This window comes from Heterodontus francisci, chromosome 27 (assembly GCF_036365525.1).
Source record: "Heterodontus francisci isolate sHetFra1 chromosome 27, sHetFra1.hap1, whole genome shotgun sequence".
In the NCBI taxonomy this organism is placed as follows: domain Eukaryota; kingdom Metazoa; phylum Chordata; class Chondrichthyes; order Heterodontiformes; family Heterodontidae; genus Heterodontus; species Heterodontus francisci.
The window spans coordinates 22,259,085-22,282,130 of NC_090397.1; the positions used below are offsets into that span (position 1 = coordinate 22,259,085).

Sequence of the window (23,046 nt, forward strand, 5' to 3'; positions counted from 1 at the left end):
TTTCAAAAAGATTTGGGAGAAGAATTAGTCTGCCAGAGAATGAAAGGAGAAAGATGGAGAAGTATGCAGGAAAATACCATGCAGCACATTGTAGCAAGCTGAACTCAAAAATCATCTACTGAAGCTACTCACACCCAGTAACACCTTTCTGTAGCAGAGAAGTGCTTGGGAGACTGTGAACAAATGGGCACACTCTCGCACATATTCTGGTTAAGCCGCAACACCCAACTGTTTCAGACGCCAATTTGATCACATGCTTTACAATCATCTCCCCGCCACAGCCAGCTCCGTTATTGTGAGGCTGAAAACTCCATTTCCTCACCCCCAACACCCCTTCCCCCGACATAATGCACAAATTAGTGCGTCTGCACGTCTTCCTGATGACAAGAAGATGGTGCACCTCCAGACTCTGAAGCATGACCACCTCCACAGCCAATGTCTTCACAAAGCACTTGCAAAAAATATGTTAATCTGAGCGCACAGATGCTGTTTGGAACTAGGATAATGCCCAGGCAATCTGGGATCCCTTGCTCGTCACATCATCTCCAGTGGTGCTTCAATGTCCCTATAAAAGGGAAGCTGGCCAGTACAACCAGAATGTCACAAGACATCAGCTTTCTTCTTCCAAACACCACAACAGAAGGTGGCCTTTTTGATACCTTTTTGACCAGCTATTTGTCCCCGATTCTACGGTGATAGTCAATAACCTACTCCAATCCCTTCATGCACAGAATCTGACATATTAAAACTACTTTTATATCAGTTTAACATTTATTACTTTCCCAGCAAATAAACAAACACTCAGTTTATAGAACTAACCTATTTATTGTGAATTGCTATTTTCATAGACATTGTTTTGAACATTTTTAATGAAAAAATGCGGTTGCCTAATACTCTTTAACTATTTGTGGTGTTCACAAAATGTCAGAAAGCAGACAATTTAAGATAAAAGTTGCATAGTTTTATTTCCAGACCTATACAATAATTGAGTGCATTTGCATTTCATGTTATATGTAAACCAAAAAAAAATACAAATGGTTAATGTTTTGTAGCAAAGCTGTTGTAGCACATCTTTGGGTCGATTTTTCACCTTTATTTAACTTCATGCAGAGGTGACTAACATACACAAGGAGTGATAAAAGCCTCTTTTCCTATTCAGTCTCAAAATTAAACTGTTTCGGTCTAACGCTTATTCAAACTTCCAAGTTCCTTCACATAAAGACTTTTGAACTCTTGTGTATTTGCCACATATGCAGGTTAAGATATGAATAAAAGTGTGATACATCAAAAGGTATGCAGTACAACTTCTGTGACATGCATAGTGGAAGTTCAGTGTTTCAGAGAACTCATAACCCCTTTTTATCTCCTAATACCACATCTATTCATTGTCCTATTTCCTTGCAGACACACGCACACATACACACACTCACTCACACCGTAAAATATATTGAGTTACTTTTTTTTTATAATTTTGAGGCAGATTTGATATTTTTTGTTTGTTTCAGGACTAACTTCGAACATCTAAGGCCAGTTATGATGGAACTAAATTTTGTGAGAAAATGTGAATATTTCAAAAACACGGTGATGTAGGCTGCTATCTGGTTTATTACTGAATATATGATCTAGCATTTCAAGCTAGTTAAAAGCATTCTATCTTTAATTAAACTACAAAGCTAGAAGTTGTGAATGTTATCTGTGATAAACCACCATTGCTCCATGTTCCTCCATTCAGAGCAAAGTGAAACAATCAATAATCAGTACCACTATTACAAATCACATTTTAAACCCATTTAAACATTATTTCACAAAAATGTAAAAATTCTGCCATCTTAGGCAGAGCACTTTAAGTGAGGAGAAAGTCAATCCAAAATCTTACTGGTTTTAACATTTAATTCATCAATGAATTCATGATCAAAATGTTCCTTTTTCTATATTTAATTTTATTCTAAAGTATATGATGTTTTATCAATATTCTAAATGTTCAAATTTCATTACACATTTCTCTTTCGAAATCAGGGTCTCCATGATCTGTCCAAAGGTGATATACCTGTGAAGATCAATTGCAAATGTGTGGATTTGTAATACAGTGCTAATACACATGGCTTTGACTGGGATAATGTGTAACTGTTTGTTAATAAAATATTACATAAATATAAAAAAGCTCATCTAGGCATCTCAGAAACATATGGACCAGAATTCTGTGAAGAGCTCTTTAGGGTTCGTTTTCATAATGTGCCATCCCTGCTGAGGAAAGAAAGAGAAATCGAATGTGTTCATGCAAATGAGTAATGCAGGACATGAAATAACAAAATAACTTTACACCTTTGCTTTGTGCAGCAAAAATACAGTGCATGAAAATATAACTCACTTAAAATAAAGTATGCCCCCTATTTCAGAGGCACATCATTTTAATATGTCATACTGCTATGCTGATTGTGTATCATGACCCGTATTTATGTTTTAGTATTAAGCATGAATCATAATTAATGTTGCAAGAATAGGCAACTATATATATATATATATATATATATATATATATATATATATACACACACACACATATATATATATATGTATGTAAGGTTGGGAAAAGACCTTCCTGTCCATCAAATCCAACCTGTCTAAAAATAGAACACAATTGAACTACCTCCCCAGCCATAGTCCCACTCATGCAATCTCTAAGAGACAAATAACTGGGGCCAATTTAGGAAGACATTAGGAAATTCCTTTTCATCCCCCTGAAGCAATTAAGCAAAACTGTAGAAAGAAACCACAGTAACCCATAAATCCTCTAGTCCCAGCTAACCCCCAGTTTATCCTCTATAACAATTTGAAAGGTATGTTTATCAAAAGCACTGAACTTTTAAGGCATGTACATGTGGCTCTGATTTAGCATCTCCGATATAGTTTTCAAACGATTATATGGATCGGCAACATAAGCAACAGGTCCCTTATTTTCCTGATTAGAAAGTGGTAAGCTTAACGACTTGGTTGTCACTCAAATCTGCCAGCTCAGTGTCTGAGTTTTCAATTTCCTGACCTGCAGCTGAACGACTCAGACATTCCTAGCAAAAAATACAGACACATACACTAACCAACGCACATCCTGCCTCCACTCCTGCCCAGGACCACCAGGAATCTAATGCATGCCTGTACCTCTCACTAGACAAGCATGAATTCCACTATAATTTCCCCTGGTCCCCATTAAGAATTGGACTGGAAACAGAATAACAATGAAACCATCCACCATTTCCCTCATAATCTATCAGGGATTACATATATAATTAGTGCAAGGGATAAAAACACAAAAAAAAAATCCATGGAATGAGAAAACGCCATTCCAGTCATTCGTGCTGACAACAATGGACCCTTTGTGGATCTATAACTTAATTTTGAAAGTGAAGGTTGTGCAAAACCCTTAAAGACAATTGAGAAAACCCATAAATGCCTGTCTACATTGGTACCTCCATTCCTCAACCCTTCCTCGGCTTCCTCAGATGACAGTATTTATCTTTATTTATTCTTCATTTTCACTTCTATCATTTTTCAGGCCTTTTGAAGGAATTAAATACAACAATGGCCACTCTCCATTTGAGTATCTGCTAAATAGTCACTAAGTCAATGAAAAATTTGTTCCAATCTCTATTCTCACTTGAGACCTATGAATATCCAGTTGTGTCCTGAAATTCTGCACTCACTGTCTAGAGTAAATAGCCTCCTTAATATACATTATATGTGTCTCAGCATTTTAAATGTCTGGCTCTTATCTCTCTCCAATCTTTTATCTCCAATGAAAACAAAGTGTCTTTTGGTGTGTTTTCTTCTTGCTTTGGAATTAAAAGTCCAATTGCCTATTGTTATTACTCTCTCAAAGATGCAACAAAAAAAATACCCCGACAAACTCTCTCATGGTAATAGGGTGTCGTAGAGTCATAGAGTTATACAGCACAGAAACAGGCCCGTGTCTAGGTCGGCCATCAAGCACCTAACTATTCTAATCCTAATTTCCAGCACTTGGCCCGTAGCCTTGTATGCTATGGCATTTCAAATGCTCATCTAAATACTTCTTAAATATTGTGAGGGTTCCTGCTTCTACCACCTCTTCAGGTAGTGTGTTCCAGATTCCAACCGCCCTCTGAGTGAAAAATGTTTTCCTCAAATCCCCTCTAAACCTTCTGCCCCTTACCTTAAATCTGTGCCCCCTGGTTACCGACCCCTCCGCTAAGGGAAAAAGTTTCTTCCTATCCATCCTATCAATCCTATCAATGCCCCTCATAATTTTGTATACCTCAATCAGGTCCCCCCTCAGCCTTCTCTGCTCTAAGGAAAACAACCCTAGCCTATCCAGTCTCTCTTCATAGCTGAAATGCTCCAGCCCAGGCAACATCCTGGTGAATCTCCTCTGCACTTTCTCCAGTGCAATCACATCCTGCCTATAGTGTGGTGACCAGAACTGTGTGCAGTATTCCAACTGTGGCCTAACTAGCAGTTTATACATCATAACCTCCCTGCTGTTATATTCTTTGCCTCAGCTAATAAAGGCAAGCATCCCATATGTCTTCCTAACCACCTTATCTACCTGTGCTGCTGCCTTCAGTGATATATGGACAAGTATACCAAGGTCCCTCTGACCCTCTGTACTTCCTAGGGTCCTACCATCCATTGTATATTCCCTTGCCTTGCCAGTCCTCCCAAAATGCATCACCTCACGCTTCTCAGGATTAAATTCCATTTGTCACTGCTCCGCCCATCTTACCAGCCCATCCTGTAATCTAAGGCTTTCCTCCTCACTATTTACAACACCACCAATCTTCGTGTCATCTGCGAACTTACTGATCATACCTCCTATATTCTCATCTAAATCATTAATGTACACTATAAACAGCAAGGGTCCCAGCACCGATCCCTGCGGCACACCACTGGTCACAGGCTTCCACTTGCAAAAACAACCCTCGACATCACCCTCTGCCTCCTGCTACTAAGCCAATTTTGGATCCAATCTGCCAAATTGCCCTGGATTCCATGGGCTCTTACTTTCTTAACCAATCTCCCATGCAGGACCTTCTCAAAAGCCTTACTGAAGTCCATGTAGAAACATCAACTGCCTTACCCTCATCTACACATCTAGTCACCTCCTCAAAAAATTCAATCAAGTTTGTTAGACACACAAAAGTGTAAAGGACATATATGCATCTGAATCTAAGGCCTATGAATTGGGTTTTTGAGAATGAATCCAAATCAAGATAATATTGAATGATTAGCATTTGAACTCGATGCAGCATAAGAAATAAAACAAGAGAGCTAGAAGCACAAATTCATATTCTAGACTTGGTTACAAGCTGGACAGGAGTGGAAGTTAAATATTTCAGGCTATTAGATCTTTAGAAAGTGCAAAAAAAATGGAAAATAGCAGTAGGAATAGCAATATTGATAAAAGATACAAATGCAGCAGTAGAAATAAAGGGCTGAATTTTACCAGCCCCTTGACGCCGATGGCATGACGTGGGGGCCAGTAAAATTCTGCGGGGAGAGGTCTGCCTTGACCCGCAATGTCGAGAAGGGCCCGCCGCATATTATCAGAGGCGGGGGGACCTTGGTGGGGCCCCCCGACTGCCGCTAGGCGGCGGGCCCTTCATCTGCATATTCAAATGAACGCAAATGAGATTCTAATAAATTTACCTCCAGGCGGTGACCATCCCATACCAATTTTACGGCCACTGTACGGAGTTCCGAGGCGAGAACCTGGTGGGAAGGTGGACAGGAATAAAATTCTCAGGGCATAAGCGGTGGGGGAGCGGGGAAATCAATTTTAATTGGTTGTGTGAATGGTGGGAAGGGGTTGAAGGGCAAATGATTGAAGGTTGGGGGGAAAGTTCAGGTAGGGAATAAAGTGTTTTTTGTCAATCAGGGCCAATAAAAGACCATTGGCGGGGGTTGGGGAAGGGCCTCCATAACATAAGTGTTTATTTAATAAAAATCAGCACTAACGTTCCTTTATAAATTTAAATCTGTGTTAAGGGCTTAAAGCCTTTTAAAAATGTGTCATCGGGGGCGGCCGCTCCGCCCCCTCTATTTAAAATGAGCCCCCGCGCGTAATATCACGGGGCTCAGGGATGGAGTATCCGCGTGGGATGAACGCCGCCATCAGAGTGCGCTGCCGTGAACTGCGGCGCAGTCGTAAAATTCAGCCCAAAGGATTTCAGTAAGTAAGTAAGTAGGGGAGGTGTTGGCGCAGTGGTATTGTCCTTGGACTAGGAACCCAGAGACCCAGGGTATTGCTCTGGGGGAATGGGTTTGAATCCCAGCATGGCAGAAGGTGGAATTTAAATTCAATTAGTAAATCTGGAATTAAAAGCTAGTCTAATGATGATGATGAAACCATTGTCAATTGTCGTAAAAAAAAAAAACCCATCCAGTTCACTAATGTCCTTTAGAGAAGGAAATCTGGCCTACATGTGACTCTTAAATGCCCTCTGAAATGGCCTAGCAAGCCACTCAGTTGTATCAAAACCGCTAAAAAGTCGATAAGGAATGAAACCGGACGGACCACCCGGCATCGACCTAGGCACCGGAAATGACGACGACAAACCCAGCCCTGTCGACCCTGCAAAGACCTCCTTACTAATGTCTGGGGGCTTGTGGTAAGTTGGGAGAGCTGTCCCACAGACCAGTCAAGCAGCAGCCTGACATAGTCATACTCACATAATTATACCTTACAGTCAATGTCCCAGACACTGCCATCACCATCCCTGAGGTGGTGGCACAGTGGTATACAGTCGGGAGGGAGTTGCCCTGGGAGTCTTCAATATTGACTCTGGATGCCCTGAAGTCTCATGGCCTCAGGCCAAACATGGGCAAGGAAACCTCCTGCTGATTACTACCAACCGCGCCCCACCCCACTCCCCTCAGCTGATGAATCATTACTCCTCCTTGTTGAACAGCACTTGGAGGAAGCACTGAGGGTGGCAAGGGTGCAGAATGTACTCTGGGTAGGGGACTTCAATGTGCATCACCAAGAGTGGCTCGTTAGCACCATTACTAACCGAGCTGGCCGGGTCCTAAAGGACATGACTGCTAGACTGGGTCTGTGGCAGGTGGTGAGGGAACCAACAAGAGGGAAAAACATACTTGACCTCGTCCTCAGCAATCTGCCTACTGCAGATGCATCTGTCCATGACTGTATTGGTAGGAGTGACCACCGCACAGTCCTCATGGAGACGAAGTCCCGCCTTCACATTGAGGATACCCTCACTCGTGTTGTGTGGCACTAGCACTGTGCTAAATGGGATAGATTTTGAACAGATCTAGCAGTGCAAAATTGGGCATCCATGAGGCGCTGTGGGCCATCAGCAGCAGCAGAATTGTACTCAACCACAATCTGTAACCTCATGGCCCAGCACATCCCCCACTCTACCATTACCATCAACCTGGGGGATCAACTCTGGTTCAATGAAGAGTGCAGGAGGGAATGTCAGGAGCAGCACCAAGCAGACCTCAAAAGGAGGTGTCAACCTGGTGAAGCTACAACCCAGGACTACATGCATGCCAAACAGCGTAAGCGGCATGCGATAGACAGAGCTAAGCGATCCTACAACCAACGGATCAGATGTCAGCTCTGCAGTCCAGTTGTGAATGGTGGTGGACAATTAAACAACTAACAAATATCCCCATCCTCAATGATGGGGGCGCCTAGCACATAAATGCAAAAGATAAGGCTGAAGCATTTGCAACAATCTTCAGCCAGAAGTGCCGAGTGGATGATCCTTCTCAGCCTTCCCCTGAAGTCCCCAGCATCATAGATGCCAGTCTTCAGCCAATTCAATTTACTCCACGTGACATCAGGAATGTCCGAAGGCACTGGATACTGCAAAGGCTATGGGCCCTGACAACATTCTGGCAACAGTACTGAAGACTTGTGCTCCAGAACTTCCTGCGTTCCTAGCCAAGCTGTTCCAGTACAGCAACACTGGCATCTACCCAGCAATGTGGAAAATTACCCAGGTATGCCCTGTACACAAAAAACAGGAAAAATCCAACTCAGCCAATTACCGCCCCATCAGTCTACTCTTGATCATCAGTAAGGTGATGGAAGGTGTCATCGACAGTGCTATCAAGCAGCACTTACTTAGCACTGCTCAATGATGTTCTGTTTGGGTTCTGCCAGGGCCACTCAGCTCCTGACCTCATTACAGCTTTGGTTCAAACATGGACAAAAGAGCTGAATTCCAGAGGTGAGGTGAGAGTGACTGCCATTGACATCAAGGCAGCATTTGACCGAGTATGGCATCAAGGAGCCCGAGTAAAGCTGGAGTCAATGGGGATTGGGGGAAACTCTCCGCTGGTTGGATTCGTACCTAAAGCAAAGGAAGATGGTTGTGGTTGTTGGAGGTCAATCATCTCAGCTCCAGGACATCACTGTAGAAGTTCCTCAGGGTAGTGTACTAGGCCCAATCATCTTCAGCTGCTCCATCAATGACCTTCCTTCAAACATAAGGTCAGAAGTTGGGATGTTCACTGATGATTGCACAATATTCAACACCTTTCGCGACTCCTCAGATACTGAAGCAGTCCGTATAGAAATGAGGCAAAACCCGGACAATATCCAGGCTTGGGCTGATAAGTGGCAAGGAACATTCGTGCCACAAAAGTGCCAGGCAATGACTATCTCAAACAAGAGAGAATCTAACCATCTCTCCTTGACATTCAATGGCATTACGATCGCTGAATCGCCCTCTATCAACATCCTGGGGGTTACCATTGACCAAAAACTGAACTGGAGTGGCCATATAAATAATGTAGCTACAAAGAGCAGGTCAGAGGCTGGGGGTCCTGCAGCGAGTGACTCACTTCCAGACTCCCCAAAGCCTGTCCACCATTTACAAGGCACAAGTCAGGAGTGTGACGGAATACTCTCCACTTGCCTGGATGGGTGCAGCTCCAACAACACTCAAGAAGCTCGACACCATCCAGGACAAAGCAGCCCGCTTGATTGGCACCCCATCCACAAACATTCACTTCCTCCACCACCGATGCACAGTGGCAGCAGTGTGTACCATCTACAAGATGCACTACAGCAATGTACCAAGGCTCCCGAGACAGCACCTTTCAAACCCATGACCTCTACCACCGAGAAGGACAAGGGCAGCAGATGCATGGGAACACCACCACCTGCAAGTTCCCTCCAAGCCACACATCATCCTGACTTGGAACTATATCGCCTTTCCTTCACTGTCGCTGGGTCAAAATCCTGGAACTCCCTTCCTAACAGCACTGTGGGTGTACCTACCCCACATGGACTTCAGCGGTTCAATAAGGCAGCTCACCACCACCTTCTCAAGGGCAATTAGGGATGGGCAACAAATGCTGGCCTGGCCAGCGATGCCCACATCCCACAAACAAATAGGCAGTGGAAACACATTGGGTAGAATTAATGAACAGCAAAGCATGCAAGACTCTGATAGACAGCTTCTCCAACTGGGGTCTGTAGATCCATGGGGGTTTTTAGGGACTTTCCAGAGATCCGTGAAATAATGTGAAAGTGACGTGGTCAAGAGTAAGGGAATAAGTGGCAGTTGGAGACGTGCTCCCATTCTCGCCACCCCCCCACCCCAACCCCGTGCTCCCGCTTTCTCAATGCTCCTGCTCTCCCCCTGCTCCCCTCATGCTTTCTCCAAGTTCTGCTCTCCCCATGCTCTTGTTCTGTCCATGTTCTGCTTCCTCCAGCTCATTGATATCTGGAAGTAAATACCCTGTTTTCTTAAAAGCATTATTAAGTCACTTTTTGCATGCAACACTTACATATTATGAGTATTATATAGTATAATTTAGATGGGAAGTCTGCCATTACTAATCCATTTGAAAATCAGTCCTTCAACAATAGTAGTGTGAGAACCACTAGTCTACAGACCTCCTGATTGTAGTAATGCAATGGGGGAATATATAAATATGGGGATTGGGCAAGCATGTTGTAAAGACACTGATTATAGTGGGAGAATTTAATTTTCACATTGATTGGGAGAAGAACAATAATTGAGGCAGTAAAGGTAATGAATTGCTAGAATGTATTCAGAACAGTTGTCTGGAAATATATTTTAGAACTGACAATGGAACAGATTTAGCGATCAGAATTAGTTAACAATCTCATTGGTAAGAGAACATTTTGGGAAAAATGATCATAATATGATTGAGTTTTATATTTGATTTAAGAGGGAGAAGGGACAGTTACAAACCAGGGTTTTAAATTTAAGTAAATTTCTAAGGAATGAGAAATAATTCTCTGGGCTGTACTTTTAGTGGGTAAATGTACAGACAAACAGTGGGAAAAGTTTGAAGCATTTGGTACAATACAAAACCAGTACTGTCGCTGGGTCAAAATCCTGGAACTCCCCTTCCTAACAGACCTAAAAACCCTAAACAGACCTGAACTTATAACTCTATTTCGTTTTTCACAGATGGTGCCTGACTACTGAATACTTCCAGCACTCTCTGTTTAGATGTGATAGCCAGTAAGTTTTGAGTTTCATGCTTGAAACTTGATTGATTTATGCTTAGCACTTAATTTTTAATGTTAAAAATCCTTGGCTCTGTAATTGCTTAAAAACTATTGTCTAACATCTTCCAGTTCTGTTGAAAGGTCATCGCTGTTTCTCTCTCCATAGTTACTGCCTGACCTGCTGAGTGTTTACAGCATTTTCTGCTTCTATTAAAAATGTGTAGGCTGACCACAGCCTGTAGTGACTTTGTAAAGTGAAACCCAAATCTATATCAAAATTGTTAATGATTTTCTTTTGAACAGATCTCACAATGTGCCGTACTCTACATCCTTCATATTGAAACTCGAATCATCCCTGTCCAACTATCATGTGTCTGGCAAGTTGTTAACCTTGCTTAGTATGTGCAATAACCAGGAATAATACCCAGCTGTTGTGAGGTATAATGATCTGACTCTTGTTTTTCCTTGATTTCCTTTGTAAGGTATTTTTAAATCCCAGTGCAGCTAATGGGTGATTAATGGTCAATTCTGACATGCTCCTTATTTTAACAGCACATAGACCAGCGTGTGATACAACAAGCGTGATTCAGATTCCTATGCCTATTTAAATTTAGACAATGCAATGCAAAGCTGACATTTTAACATTTTAAAACATTCCCAGAATGGAATAAACACATGATTTATCACCATTTCTGTAAATATAGCATTTGGTAACTGAACAGGGACACAAAAGATGTACTGACACATGGCCAGCCATTTATCACAGTGACATTTCTCTAGTTGCCCTATGAAGGGTGAGTGTAAAGTTTGCTCTTAACACTGTCACTTATTTAGTTTTGATTTTACAGCCTTTCTGCTGACGTATGTTGAACATCAATGAAGACACAATATAAAAATCTAATGTTCAGCTGCTAACACTCATTAGTGATAACTGTCTGCACAGCCTGAAATAGTGCTGCAAACAAGTCCACAAGTACCTGGCCATAATATTAATTTTCCATTTGAATTGTTTCTGAAAGTCACTTACCATTAGCGTAACCACGCTGGTCCACTGCTGAGCCTGACTTGTACTTACTTCCAGCTGTAATCTAGGTGTAACAAAGGACAACGGTCATCATTTTTCTAGTGCTTAAATTATATTATTCTGAGCCCAACTCCTCCTCCCAGGCAGTACTCCCTTTTGGTTAAAGAACTCAATTATTTTTCTTCAGTTTGCCTGTCAAACTTCTGCGCCACACCTGGGGATGAACTGTGCCCAAGTACAGATTTTAAGAAATTACATGCATCTGTGCCAAATGTTGACCAACAGCTTTAAAAATATTGACACAGTCTCAAAAGGCTGACAGCTCAAGAAAGATCCTGACATGTAAAAGCAACTAGAAAGTGTGTGCAGGATTCCTTTGCTTGTATTGGAGGGGGAAAAAGAAAATAATGGAAGTAGATGGGAGCTTGAAGAGGGAATCCAAATCTGAAGATACAACATTGAAGTGTATTTTATGGGAGACCTGGGGCATGATCCTCTGGAAAATATTGAATTTGTACGTTAAAAATTATGCATTCTGGTCATTTTAAACACTTCTGAACTGAACAATGAGCAGATATTTAATCTTGAGAAAAAAGCAAGATGACATTTGAAATTGACAACTAACCAGCACATATCCAACAGTTAGCTCAGTTGTCACTCTCCTATATCCAAATCTCACTGCTCAGTTACAAAAGGCACTCTTAATTAATCTACAACTTCACACCTTTTCAGAAAGACACCAAGGTAGATTTTCCTCATCAGCACCAGACACAAGAATTTGGCAGGGCAGAAGCCCTTATTGCAAAATTAGGTGTAAGATGCTCACATTTTTCCATCTATTGTTTTTAATTGTTTATTATGAGAAGCTTGTAGCTACTTTGTAAAGTTTAAAGGTGTCAGGAGGTGAGCCATTCTTTGCACAGTAACTTGCCTTTGCGCCTTGCTCTTGTAGCCATAGTGTTGACCCAGCTGGTCTAGATAAGTCTCTGGTCAATGGTGACTCCCTAGATATTGATGGTGGGAAACTCACTGCTGATGATGCCATTAAAGATCAGGGGACGTGGCTGAGCACTCTCTTGCTGGAGAGGGTCTGCACTTAGGTGGAGGGTAACATTTGTACACCCATCAGCCCAGGTTGTACTGTCAGCAGACATGGGCTGCTTCACTATCAGAGGAATTATGAATGGAGTTATGTACTGGGAAATCATCAGTGAACTGCCCCTGTCCTGATCTCATGACAAATGGAAGACCATTCAACCCCGTTAGGTGGGTTAGATTTGTGTTATTTATTGCGAACAGGGCATATCTGAGAATTTTTTCACATTGCCAGGTAGATGCCATCACCACAATTGCACTGGAACAGCTTGGAGAGAGGCGCAGCTAGTTTTGGTGTCATTGTCTTCAGCACTACAGCTGGGATATTGTCAGGGCCTTTGCTGTATCCATTGCACTCAGCCCCTTAATGCAACATAGAGTGAAACAAAATGGTTAGAGTCTACTATGGTAGGGACCAAGAAGGATTGACCACTTGACATTTTCTGCTGAGGATGGAATGAGTCCCTTTACGTTAGTGAAGAGAACTTTGCACAATTGACTAAATTTAATTTGTTACCTGAGTCTTGCCCTAATGCAATGCCTGAAAATTGTCATGAGGTTTGTGATTTTGTTTCTTATTATTGTTTTGTACAATAATGGCTTTCTAGGCAATTATAGAACACATTGATAGTCCTTCTTGAACCATTGGTTTTGAATGACAATCCCGCAGCTTTAATAGTCATTTTTCCTGGTGCTAACCCACAGATTACTATGATGGGATTTGAACTCATAATGACTGAGTTTCTCGTCCATAAGATGGCAACTATATTAGTCACTCCCGACACCACCCAAAGCACATCTCCGGTCTTCCCCCCCCCACAAAGCTCTGCCCCCAGTTTCTGCCCCTTCATCACCATCTACTTTCACTTTCTCTTTATTGCCAAACGTTTCCCTACATCTCTTTCCTTTATTGCCGTGCATTCACATCTCCCTTCATTGTCTTTTTTTTTTTATTCGTTCAAGGGCTGTGGGCATCGCTGGCTCATTTGTTGCTCATCCCTAATTGCCCTTGAACTGAGTGGCTTGCTAGGTCATTTCAGAGGGCATTTTAAGAGTCAACCACATTGCTGTGGGTCTGGAGTCACATGTAGGCCAGACCAGGTAAGGACAGCAAATTTCCTTCCCCAAAGGACATTAATGAACCAGATGTGTTTTTACAACAATCAACAATCGTTTCATGGTCACCATTAAAGTAGCCTTTTAATTCCAGATTTATTAATTGAATTCAAATGTCACCATCTGCCATGGTGGGATTCAAACCCATGTCCCCAGAGCATTAACCTGGACCTCTGGATTACTAGTCCAGTGAAATTACCACTGCACCACCGCCTTTCCCCTTCCCTCCATGGTTCATTTTTCCCATTCCCTCTCTCTTTCATTTCTATCAATTTTTCCCTTTCTCTGCCAACCAATCCCCTGGCACTGCAATGCATTCTACCTTCCCCATTCATTTCCATCCTGGTCATACATTCTGCCCCTCCCCATGCCAATCATTTCCTGCTCCTCTCCCTTTGCCATGCAATTTCCTCTTCCCATGCCAACTACTTTGTCCCTTCCCTTTGCAAATCATTTCCTCTCACCTTTCCTCACCAACCATTCCCCCCCACTGCCATCAATTCTTCCCCTCTTATTCAACTGCATCCTCCTCCTCACCCCTTACCACCATTTCCTCATCTCCTTGCCAACCAAATCCCTTTACCCTCCCTACCATTTCCAACCCCCTGACCCAACTGACATCTGAGTTCAATGGCTAACGCTTCTATCAACACACTCCCAACGCTAATGGCTGAGATGCCTGCCTGAGCATGCTGTCCTTGGGAATTCCTGTATGCACTGTTGTTTCTACCTATTACAGCAATTGGGCCATTTGTGCTGGGAATATGCTCATGGGAGAAGTGGGGCCCATCCAGTGTGTACATTGCAAGCCAGCGGCCAAGTGGGTGGTGGTAGAAGAGGGCCCGAATGCGTTAATTTGTGCCAACAAATGCTGACACACTGATCCTTCAAAACTGGAAAATGCTGATGGTTGGGAAGTAGGCACACGGTTGCTGAAGTAGTTATACAGAGTGGTAGAGCATCAACATGTAGCGCACACAGTGTTAAGATACGCATTCACATTATTCTGCTGGCTCCCTGAACTCACCAATGTTCTAGACAGAGCCCCGATACAGTTCTCCAGAGGAGAGGGAAAACTGCAAAGTAAGTCATCTCCAGGCTGCTGTTGTACACACTGGACTTGCTGGATCAGCGCACTGCAGGCAGGGAGAGGACTACATTCTTGGCCAGAGACAGCATGTGGCCTTTGAAAACTGGGTCAAAAATAGAGGGATTCAACCCGTTGAAAAATTTATGCTATTACTTTGTTCTGCAATACACTGTACTTAGTGAAGTAGCAGTTCAGTGGATACATACAATGTGTATGATTTGGTTGATTGCAAACTCGCAGCACTCACCAATACAGAGTAGCCAAGTTCAAGGGATAGTCAAAGCTGAGATTTTAATGCAGCTTCTTTGAAAGAATCTGGTGCTCTCGAACTAATTGCAAATTCCGTGTTAGTGAATGGAAATTTTAACTTTTGAAGAGCCGTTTTGATACCAATTTCTTTCTTGCTCTTTTCTCTTTGATATCAGGTTTCCCTCATTAGTCTTAGCACAAAATACCAATCAGAATTTTACTTTTTTTGATAATTTACAGGAACAGCATCAACAATTTCAGCATAATATTTGGAATATCAACTAAAAACATTTAAATAGCTCCTGGGTGGACATTGTTGTTTTGTATACTCATCCCAGGGATGTAACAGTTTACATCTAAATATAATGTAGAAATGTGTATGAATATAGATATATGTCTCCTATCCAATGATGACCTTAGACGAGGTGGCTGATTTTCCATTGGAAGAATCAGTTTTATTCTCCCATAGGTTCCGCTTGCTTGATACATCTCCTGGCTTCACATCCTGGAATTAGAAATATTTAAAAAAGTAAGGTGTTTTAAAAAAGAAAATTGCAGATCAATTAAAATAACATAGGAACCAGAACACTTTTTCAGTACTTGGTGACGGTGACAAGCATTCAGCTTATACTATCATTTTGAATTGAGTGTGCATGTAAAGCAAGAGGAGAGAAAACAAAGTGTGCTTCTATTAACCAGACAATGCCTGTGTGTTTGAATTTGAGACCAGTATCTTTAGTAAAGACATAATCTGATTATTTGAATATTGTATTAGATTTAACATCCATCAACATATCGTGATGACAATAATGTCTAATGGGAAACTTACACAGATGTCAATGTCCCTCGAAATTTTCTGCAATCCTTAATGAACTTATCAGGAATACACATAAAGAGGAAGGCATATGAAGTACATTGCAGTATCAAAACAGTTTATTCCCAACAATGCTGTTTAGATTTGCTACTACAATAGCAAGTAAGTTCAGAGACCTTAAAATGTCTTGTGAAACAGCCACCTCATGTTTAAATCAGTGGAAATAAAAATCAGATAATCTGCAACGTTAGTTTTACACAGGCAGCAAATTCAAAATCTACCCCAATGCTTCTTTAAAATGTACGAATGGATAAAAGAACAGTCAGCAGATTAGGATTTGCAATGGAAATTTATGCCGATAAAAGAAATGGCCTTTACTAGAACCAGCATCAAGAATAGAAGTTAATGAGGAAGGATAGAGTGTTTTTAGAAAGATATATACAAACTCACATGAGAGGAATGGTCGGCATATGTAGCTATGTAAGACATGACGAGGATTTTTTTCTCATTGATGTATTATATAGCATAGAAGAAAAACCGAGTTCATTGGGTCCTATGTGTATTTCCACCAGTCTGATTAACAAATGTTATAACACCACATTTACAATTCTTTTTTTCCAGTTTTTTCAGTTATCCCTAGTATCTTGGCCAATATTTATGCCTTAACATTGCTGTTTGCGGGTGCTTTCTGTGTGCAAACTGGCTGCCGTGTTTCTTACATTACAAGAGTGACTACACTTCAAAAGCACTTCAAAAGTACTTCATTGGCTGTAAAGCGCTTTGGGATAGCCGGTGGTCGTGAAAGGTGCTATATAAATGCAAGTTTTTCTTTCCAAATTAGTGTGCAATACGACTTACAGTGCACTAAAGTAGGCACTTACTGCCAAACCCCCCAAAAAAGGCAGCTCACAGCACTGTTATGTTTGGAAACCATTTACTGATCATTTTATGCTTAAAAATTTCAAAAAGAACATGCATTGCAGGATTCCTATGTAATTGATTTGAAAGGAAATCACTTTATAAAAAAAAACAGAACTGGGTGGGATAATAGATTAGCAACATTATTCTTTCACCTCAGGGACCTTGATTTAAATTTAGAGTTGGCTGAAATGGTGAGAGCGATCTATAAAAGATGATTTAGATCGGATGTCTTTAAATTTCTTGGTCCCATTTCAGTTTGTTTTTCTTATCCCTGAAGGATTCTCTTTCAGCACAGAATGTTCTCCAGGCCAAAGGCAGGCTTCAGTTTTCAGGCAAAAGCAAAATATTGCAGATGCTGGAAATCTGAAATAATCAGCAGCTCATTCAGTTATTTTAAGTAAGAATACTGTTGTGTAGGCATTTGTTTGGCAAAAATAAAATCACATATTGTAGCACTCAATATAGTTGTAGCCCTAGATAAACTATAAAACAATCAATGCAGGTTTACCTGATTACTCACAAGAATCCCTGACCACCCGGAAGTAGAAGAAAGAAAGAAGAAGCAGCTATGCCAACCCGATAGAAATGAATGAAGACATGAAGAAAGGAAGTGGAGGAACCAACTGGTCAAGAGAATAGGAGAGGTAAATGATTATTAACTTCACACGAGCTGTTTGTGCTTCATATAAGAGTAACACAGTTGGAGATAAATGCAGAGATTTATAAGGTAGATACATTTGAATCACAGAAATAAGTTTCAAACTATGAAATTGGCCACAAGTAATCAAACTGTTAAGCTCCTAGCAGTCTCCAATTTAAATTGGAGATTAATTTGGGGAGTGGGGGGGGGGGGGGGGGGGGGAAGGGGGTGTGTGTGATGCCTCCCTCTTGTGGAGAGTTCAATATTTTCCTCAAACACACATTACAGTAGTTATTAATGTTTGCAAACTATACATGCACAGTTTTTTAAAAAGCCCCTTTTAGAGCTCTCACATCTCTGCTCTACTATCAAACCTCCTCCTCCAGATGAATTCAGCTGAGCTGTTGACAATCTATGGGTGCCTTTAACTGGCCAATAATGGATCGACTTCTGCAAGGCAGAACTGATCCTATCAGACTTTATCCCCTTTCATTCTCCAAAGTGGGACTTCACTGCCACCAATTAACAACTGGAAAAACAGAACCAATTAGAACAGCTGAGTTAGAATCTCAGCTGTAGCTAGAAATTCATGATCCCTTGGTCTTAGTCTGAGATGATGCGATCCTCACAGCTAAGAACCTACACCAGTTACGACAAAATGGTCGATAAATCCTCATGTAGGTAGTTTGTAACCAAACTTCAATTTGACCCCTTACTTGGCCAATACCAGCATTGCCAGTACTGTCACACGCAAGACTGATTGTTTGGGTGACAGCCAATGCGCATAGTGTACATATTTATTATTCCCTTGGACTGAAACACTGTGCAAGATTAACTGGTGTGTAAAGGTCTTCACCATGACTCACTAATTAATGTCAGCAGGCTGCAGTTTTCAAGGAATGAAATAAGCCTGCAACAGAAGAGACTACTTACTGACATGACAGAGCAGTCACTGCCTACACAAAAGCATTGAAGCAATTATTCTTTTCATCATTAAAATTGAGGTCAAAAGTCTAATGAATATATCAACTGTAATCTTCAGAGACGTAAAGATAAGCTATAGAGTCCTGAGAGTGCACTAACAACTTCAGCTTCCGTCAAGCATTAAGGAGCACTATCCGACACTTCTGTTAGCTGAGATAAGTAGTGCATTACTGCATCCCTCAACTGTCATCAGTTTTTCCAATATTGTGAAGTTGTTTGGCTGGCTGATGCCTCTGCCACTTCCCTCCCTTCCTCCATCACATTGAGCAAAACCTCTCCTAAGATTTCCCCCTACCCCAGCCCAAACTCGCATCTTTCTCTAGTTTCTCTCCTACCTCCCATCATGCCCTCTCCAAGCTCAACTTGTTCATGAGACCTAGCTCCTGCTCCCTAGATCGTATTTCCTCCAGACTGCAAACGACCCAATTTCTCTTCCTGGACCTTATGTTAGCTAATGTTGTTAATGGTTCCCTCTCCTCAGGTACTGACACCCTTTCAAATCTGCCGTCATCACCCCCTCCTCAAAAAACACACCCATGACCCCTCTGTCATTGTAAATTACCGCCCATCTCCAACCTCCCCTTCCTCTCCAAAGTGGTTAAACATGTTGTCTCCCAAATCTGTGCCCATCTTTCCTGCATTACATGTTTGAATCCTTCCAATCAGGTTTCTGTCCCCACCACAGTACTGAAACAACACTCATTAAAGTCGCAAATGATATTCTGTGTAACTGTGACTGTGGGGAAACTATCCTTCCTCATACTTCTCAACCTGTCTGCAACTTTTGATATGGTTGAACACATCATCTTCCTCCAACATCTCATCACCTTCACCCAGCTGGCTCCAACTTTATTTATTCAGTCACAATTAGAGAATAAACTGCAATGGTTTATATTCTCACTCCCACAGCCAGATCTCTGGAGACCCATATGACCTATTCTTGTCCCCCTCCTATTTCTCATCTACATGTGACATCATCCAAAAACACGTCAAGTTCCATATGTTTGCTGCTGACACTCAGCTCTACATCACCACCTCTCTTGACCCCTCTACTGTCTCTGAATTGTCACACTGCTTGTCAGACATCCAGTATTGGATGAGCAGAAACTTCCTCCAACGAAGTATTAAGACTGAAGCTATTGTCTTTGGTCCCTGCCACAAAACTCCATTCCCTAGCCACTGACCCTATTTCTTTCCCTAGCAATTGTTTCAGTCTGAACCAGACTACTTGGTGTCATATTTAACCCTGAGATGCACTTCCAATCACATATCTACTACAGCCCCAAGACTGCTGCCTTCCACCTCTGTAACGTCATCCCATTCCACTCCTGTCTCAGCTCATCTGCTGCTGAAACCCTCATCCATGCCTTGACTCTAGACTTGACTACTCCAATGATGTCCTGGCTGACCTCCCATCTTTCACCCTCCATAAACCTATCCAATACTGCTGTGCATAGCCTAACTCACACTATGTCCCATTCAGCCATTACCCCTATTCTTGCTGAGCTACATTGGCACCTGGTCCCCAACTGCCTCAATTTTAAAATTCTCATCTCTGGTCAAATTCCTCCATGGCCTTGCCCATCCCTAATCTTTAGCCTCATCCAGACCTACAACCCTCTGAGAACTTTGTGTTTCTCCATCTCTGGCTTCTTTCCTATATTGCAGCAGTGACTACACTTCAAGTGTGCTTCATTGGCTATAAAGTGCTTTGAGACGTCCAGTGGTTGTGAAAAACACTACATAAATGCAAGTCTTTCTTTTTCTTTTCTTTCTGTTTTCTTTCACTGTTGTTATCATTGTTCCGTATATATTTGATACCTTTGCAGTATAACATCACAACTGAGATCGATGACAATACTTTATTTTTCAACTGAAATTGTGAGTTGGGTGCACTGGCCACCATGCCTAACTTCCCATCAGAACAGGAGTAAGCCACTCAGCTCTGTGAACCTGGTCTGCCAATCAATTAGATTATGGTTGATCTGTATCTTAACTCCGTTTATTTAGTGCACCCAATTCATAGTCCACAAGATTTTCCATCCATTAAATACCTGATTTGTGTACTCAAAATTGTGTGGAATGCGATTCAGTCTTGCTGATCTCACCACCCATTTCCCAGCATCTAGTGAAGCTCTGCATCGAACACATTAACTTACAGAATTTATCACTGTAATTCAATACATCTGTCAGTTTTCAACTCATACAGTGAGCTTCACACTTTTGCAGCCGTCTGGTAACCAAGATAGCAACTAACAGATCAAATAAAGTATTTTCTAAGGTATTTATTTACACAGAGTGGTGAGAATGTGGAGCTCACTGCCAAATGAACTGATTGAAGCAGATGGCATTGGCACATCTAAGGGAAGCCATGATGCTTACATGAGGGAGAAGGAAACAGAGAGATATGAGAGGAGGATGGAAAGAGGTTATTATGGTGGGAGGAGGTTTGTGTAAAGTATGAACACTGAGAGGCTGAGTGACTAGTTTCAGTGCTGTAGAGTAATGTTACACATGGGCAGATATTTGTTTGTTCTGTGTTTTTTTTTGCAAATTTTGTGGTGTTTATTCTGTAGGGCTGTGATTGGGGCATTTAAAGTGGCATTGCCCTTATTAGAGAGTGGTCGCTAAATCTTTATTTGTTTTTATTCCCACATTCTACAATGTGATAATGAAGCATGTCTTTACATTTCAAAGTTAGTGCATCAGATCCATAGAATATCATATCCTCTCCTTTGGCATAAAGTCAAAGGTTTGGCCAGACTAAAAATGACAGCAAAACATTTCTAACCCCTCTTTTCTCACCACAACTGCACATTTATCATTTTACAAGGTGTGTGCTATATCAACTATACCCTTGTGATGGAAACCACAGCTGCCAAAAGGAAGCATATTAATGTTGTCATATGGAACACTATTTTTCACTGTTACTGGACATTGAACATAACTTGTTTAAAAAAGACCACAGGACTGAGTGGCTGAAAACATGGCTGCACATTTGCATTCTGAGAGACAGTTGCCTAGAGAGATAATGGAAGTACTCCCTGATCCAATTAGCCAGATTCATTTGTCAATAGTAATGATCAAAAGATATTCAGTGTCATTGACTGTGTAACAGCCAGCATTCCACTCCCCCACTGAGTGTGTCTGGTAAGCTTGGAAGAATTAACAAACTTTGCAGGTGATGCTGTTTCAAACAAAAAGCTAGTCATGTGACTAACCTGCTGGTCAACCTGGAGTTGATTGAATTGTGCTCACAGTAAAGTTTTGAGACAGACTGCAAGTTGAGAATCAAGGAGGAAGGTCTCTCTCTCTCTCTCTGACGCAAAGTTCCAGGGACCCACAGAAGTAACTTAAGCCGCAAGACAGAAGACCACCGAAACAAGTTTGAAAATGTGCACTGGGCCCCAACAAGAACTGCAAGACATAACTTCAATCAAAGACTTTACATCCAACCCAAAACCAGTAACCGAATTCAATCAACTACTTCAAACCTTTCCCCTTTAATTCTTTCTCCTCCTCTGTCTCTATTTGCATGTGTGTTTATCGCGTATGCATGCAGCGTGGTCGCGTTGCATATTCTTAGTAGTTTTAACTCAGTTAGAGTTTTAAGGTTAATAAACTTACACCTTTCTTGTTAAATCTAAGAAAACCTGTCTGGTTGATTTCTTTGCAATTACAAGTAGAGAGCAGTGAGCAAGGACTCACTGAGGGGATGATAAAAACACTGTTTTAAAAGTTAAACCCTGTTACGGCCAAACCAGGAAAAGGCCGAGATGGGAGCCCTAGACCCTTTCCTCACCTGGTCGTAATACCCTTTAATCAGTTAACAACACTGCATTTATAACATGGACCCCAAATGCTAGCTCCAAAACTGATGTGCTGTAGCAACATTCTTTGTTTTACAACTCTGTCGCATATATACATTATATATATACACGCACACATATTATAATGGTTACTATCACTAGCACAGATAGTAAATATAGTAAATATTAGGCCGAGACAAAAAGACAACCAAATGCCGAATGACTGGTATAAAGCAGCCCCCATAAGCATAGATTTACTTTTTAAAAGTTGCTGGTTAACTGATTGATGAATAGTTTTTTTCCTTAAACAAAAAGGCTGAAAATAATGAATAAGAAGTATGGAGAACAATTTTTGTGATGAACATCAAAGGCTATTAAGTATTTCACTCTTAAACTCCTTCATCTTAAATACTGAAAGAACCAGCTATGCTTTGATCTGCCTACTTGCTCGTGAAAGATAAAAATCAATACATTTATGACGTAAACTACTATGCTTTCAGTCGTATACAGTCAAGCCTTGTTAACTCAAAGCCGTAGGGGCTGACAAAATAGTTCTTTTTATCAAATGTTGAAATTGTTAACAACTGAGATCAGGGTCCCAGGAATCAGGAAGTCTGTGGTACTTAAGGGTCAATTTTCATAGCAGCCGAACTAAATTCCACATAGGAACAGGAGTGGGCCATTCAGCCCCTTACGCCTATTCTGCCATTCAATTAGATCATGGCTGATCTTACCTCCATCTACCTGCCTTGGTTCCGTAACCCTCAATACCACTGCCTCATAAAAATCTATCTATCTCACTTTAGAAATTT

General features: G+C 41.5%; 1 protein-coding gene across 5 annotated transcripts in view; it reads right to left on the bottom strand.

The window, feature by feature from the left end:
- Positions 1 to 939: 939 nt before the first annotated feature.
- Positions 940 to 23,046, bottom strand: part of LOC137384699 (non-muscle caldesmon-like) — a 258,457-nt gene continuing 236,350 nt past the window's right edge. For 4 of the 5 annotated variants that reach the window (XM_068058991.1, XM_068058993.1, XM_068058994.1 and 1 more), the window contains 3 exons: positions 15,482 to 15,571; positions 11,520 to 11,580; positions 940 to 2,244 (listed from right to left, as the gene is read on the bottom strand). In XM_068058991.1, the coding sequence (XP_067915092.1) occupies positions 2,213 to 2,244; positions 11,520 to 11,580; positions 15,482 to 15,571 (183 nt within the window). In that variant the 3' untranslated portion in view covers positions 940 to 2,212. The remainder of the gene's footprint in view (positions 2,245 to 11,519; positions 11,581 to 15,481; positions 15,572 to 23,046) is intronic. The other variant, XM_068058995.1, reaches the window with a different exon arrangement.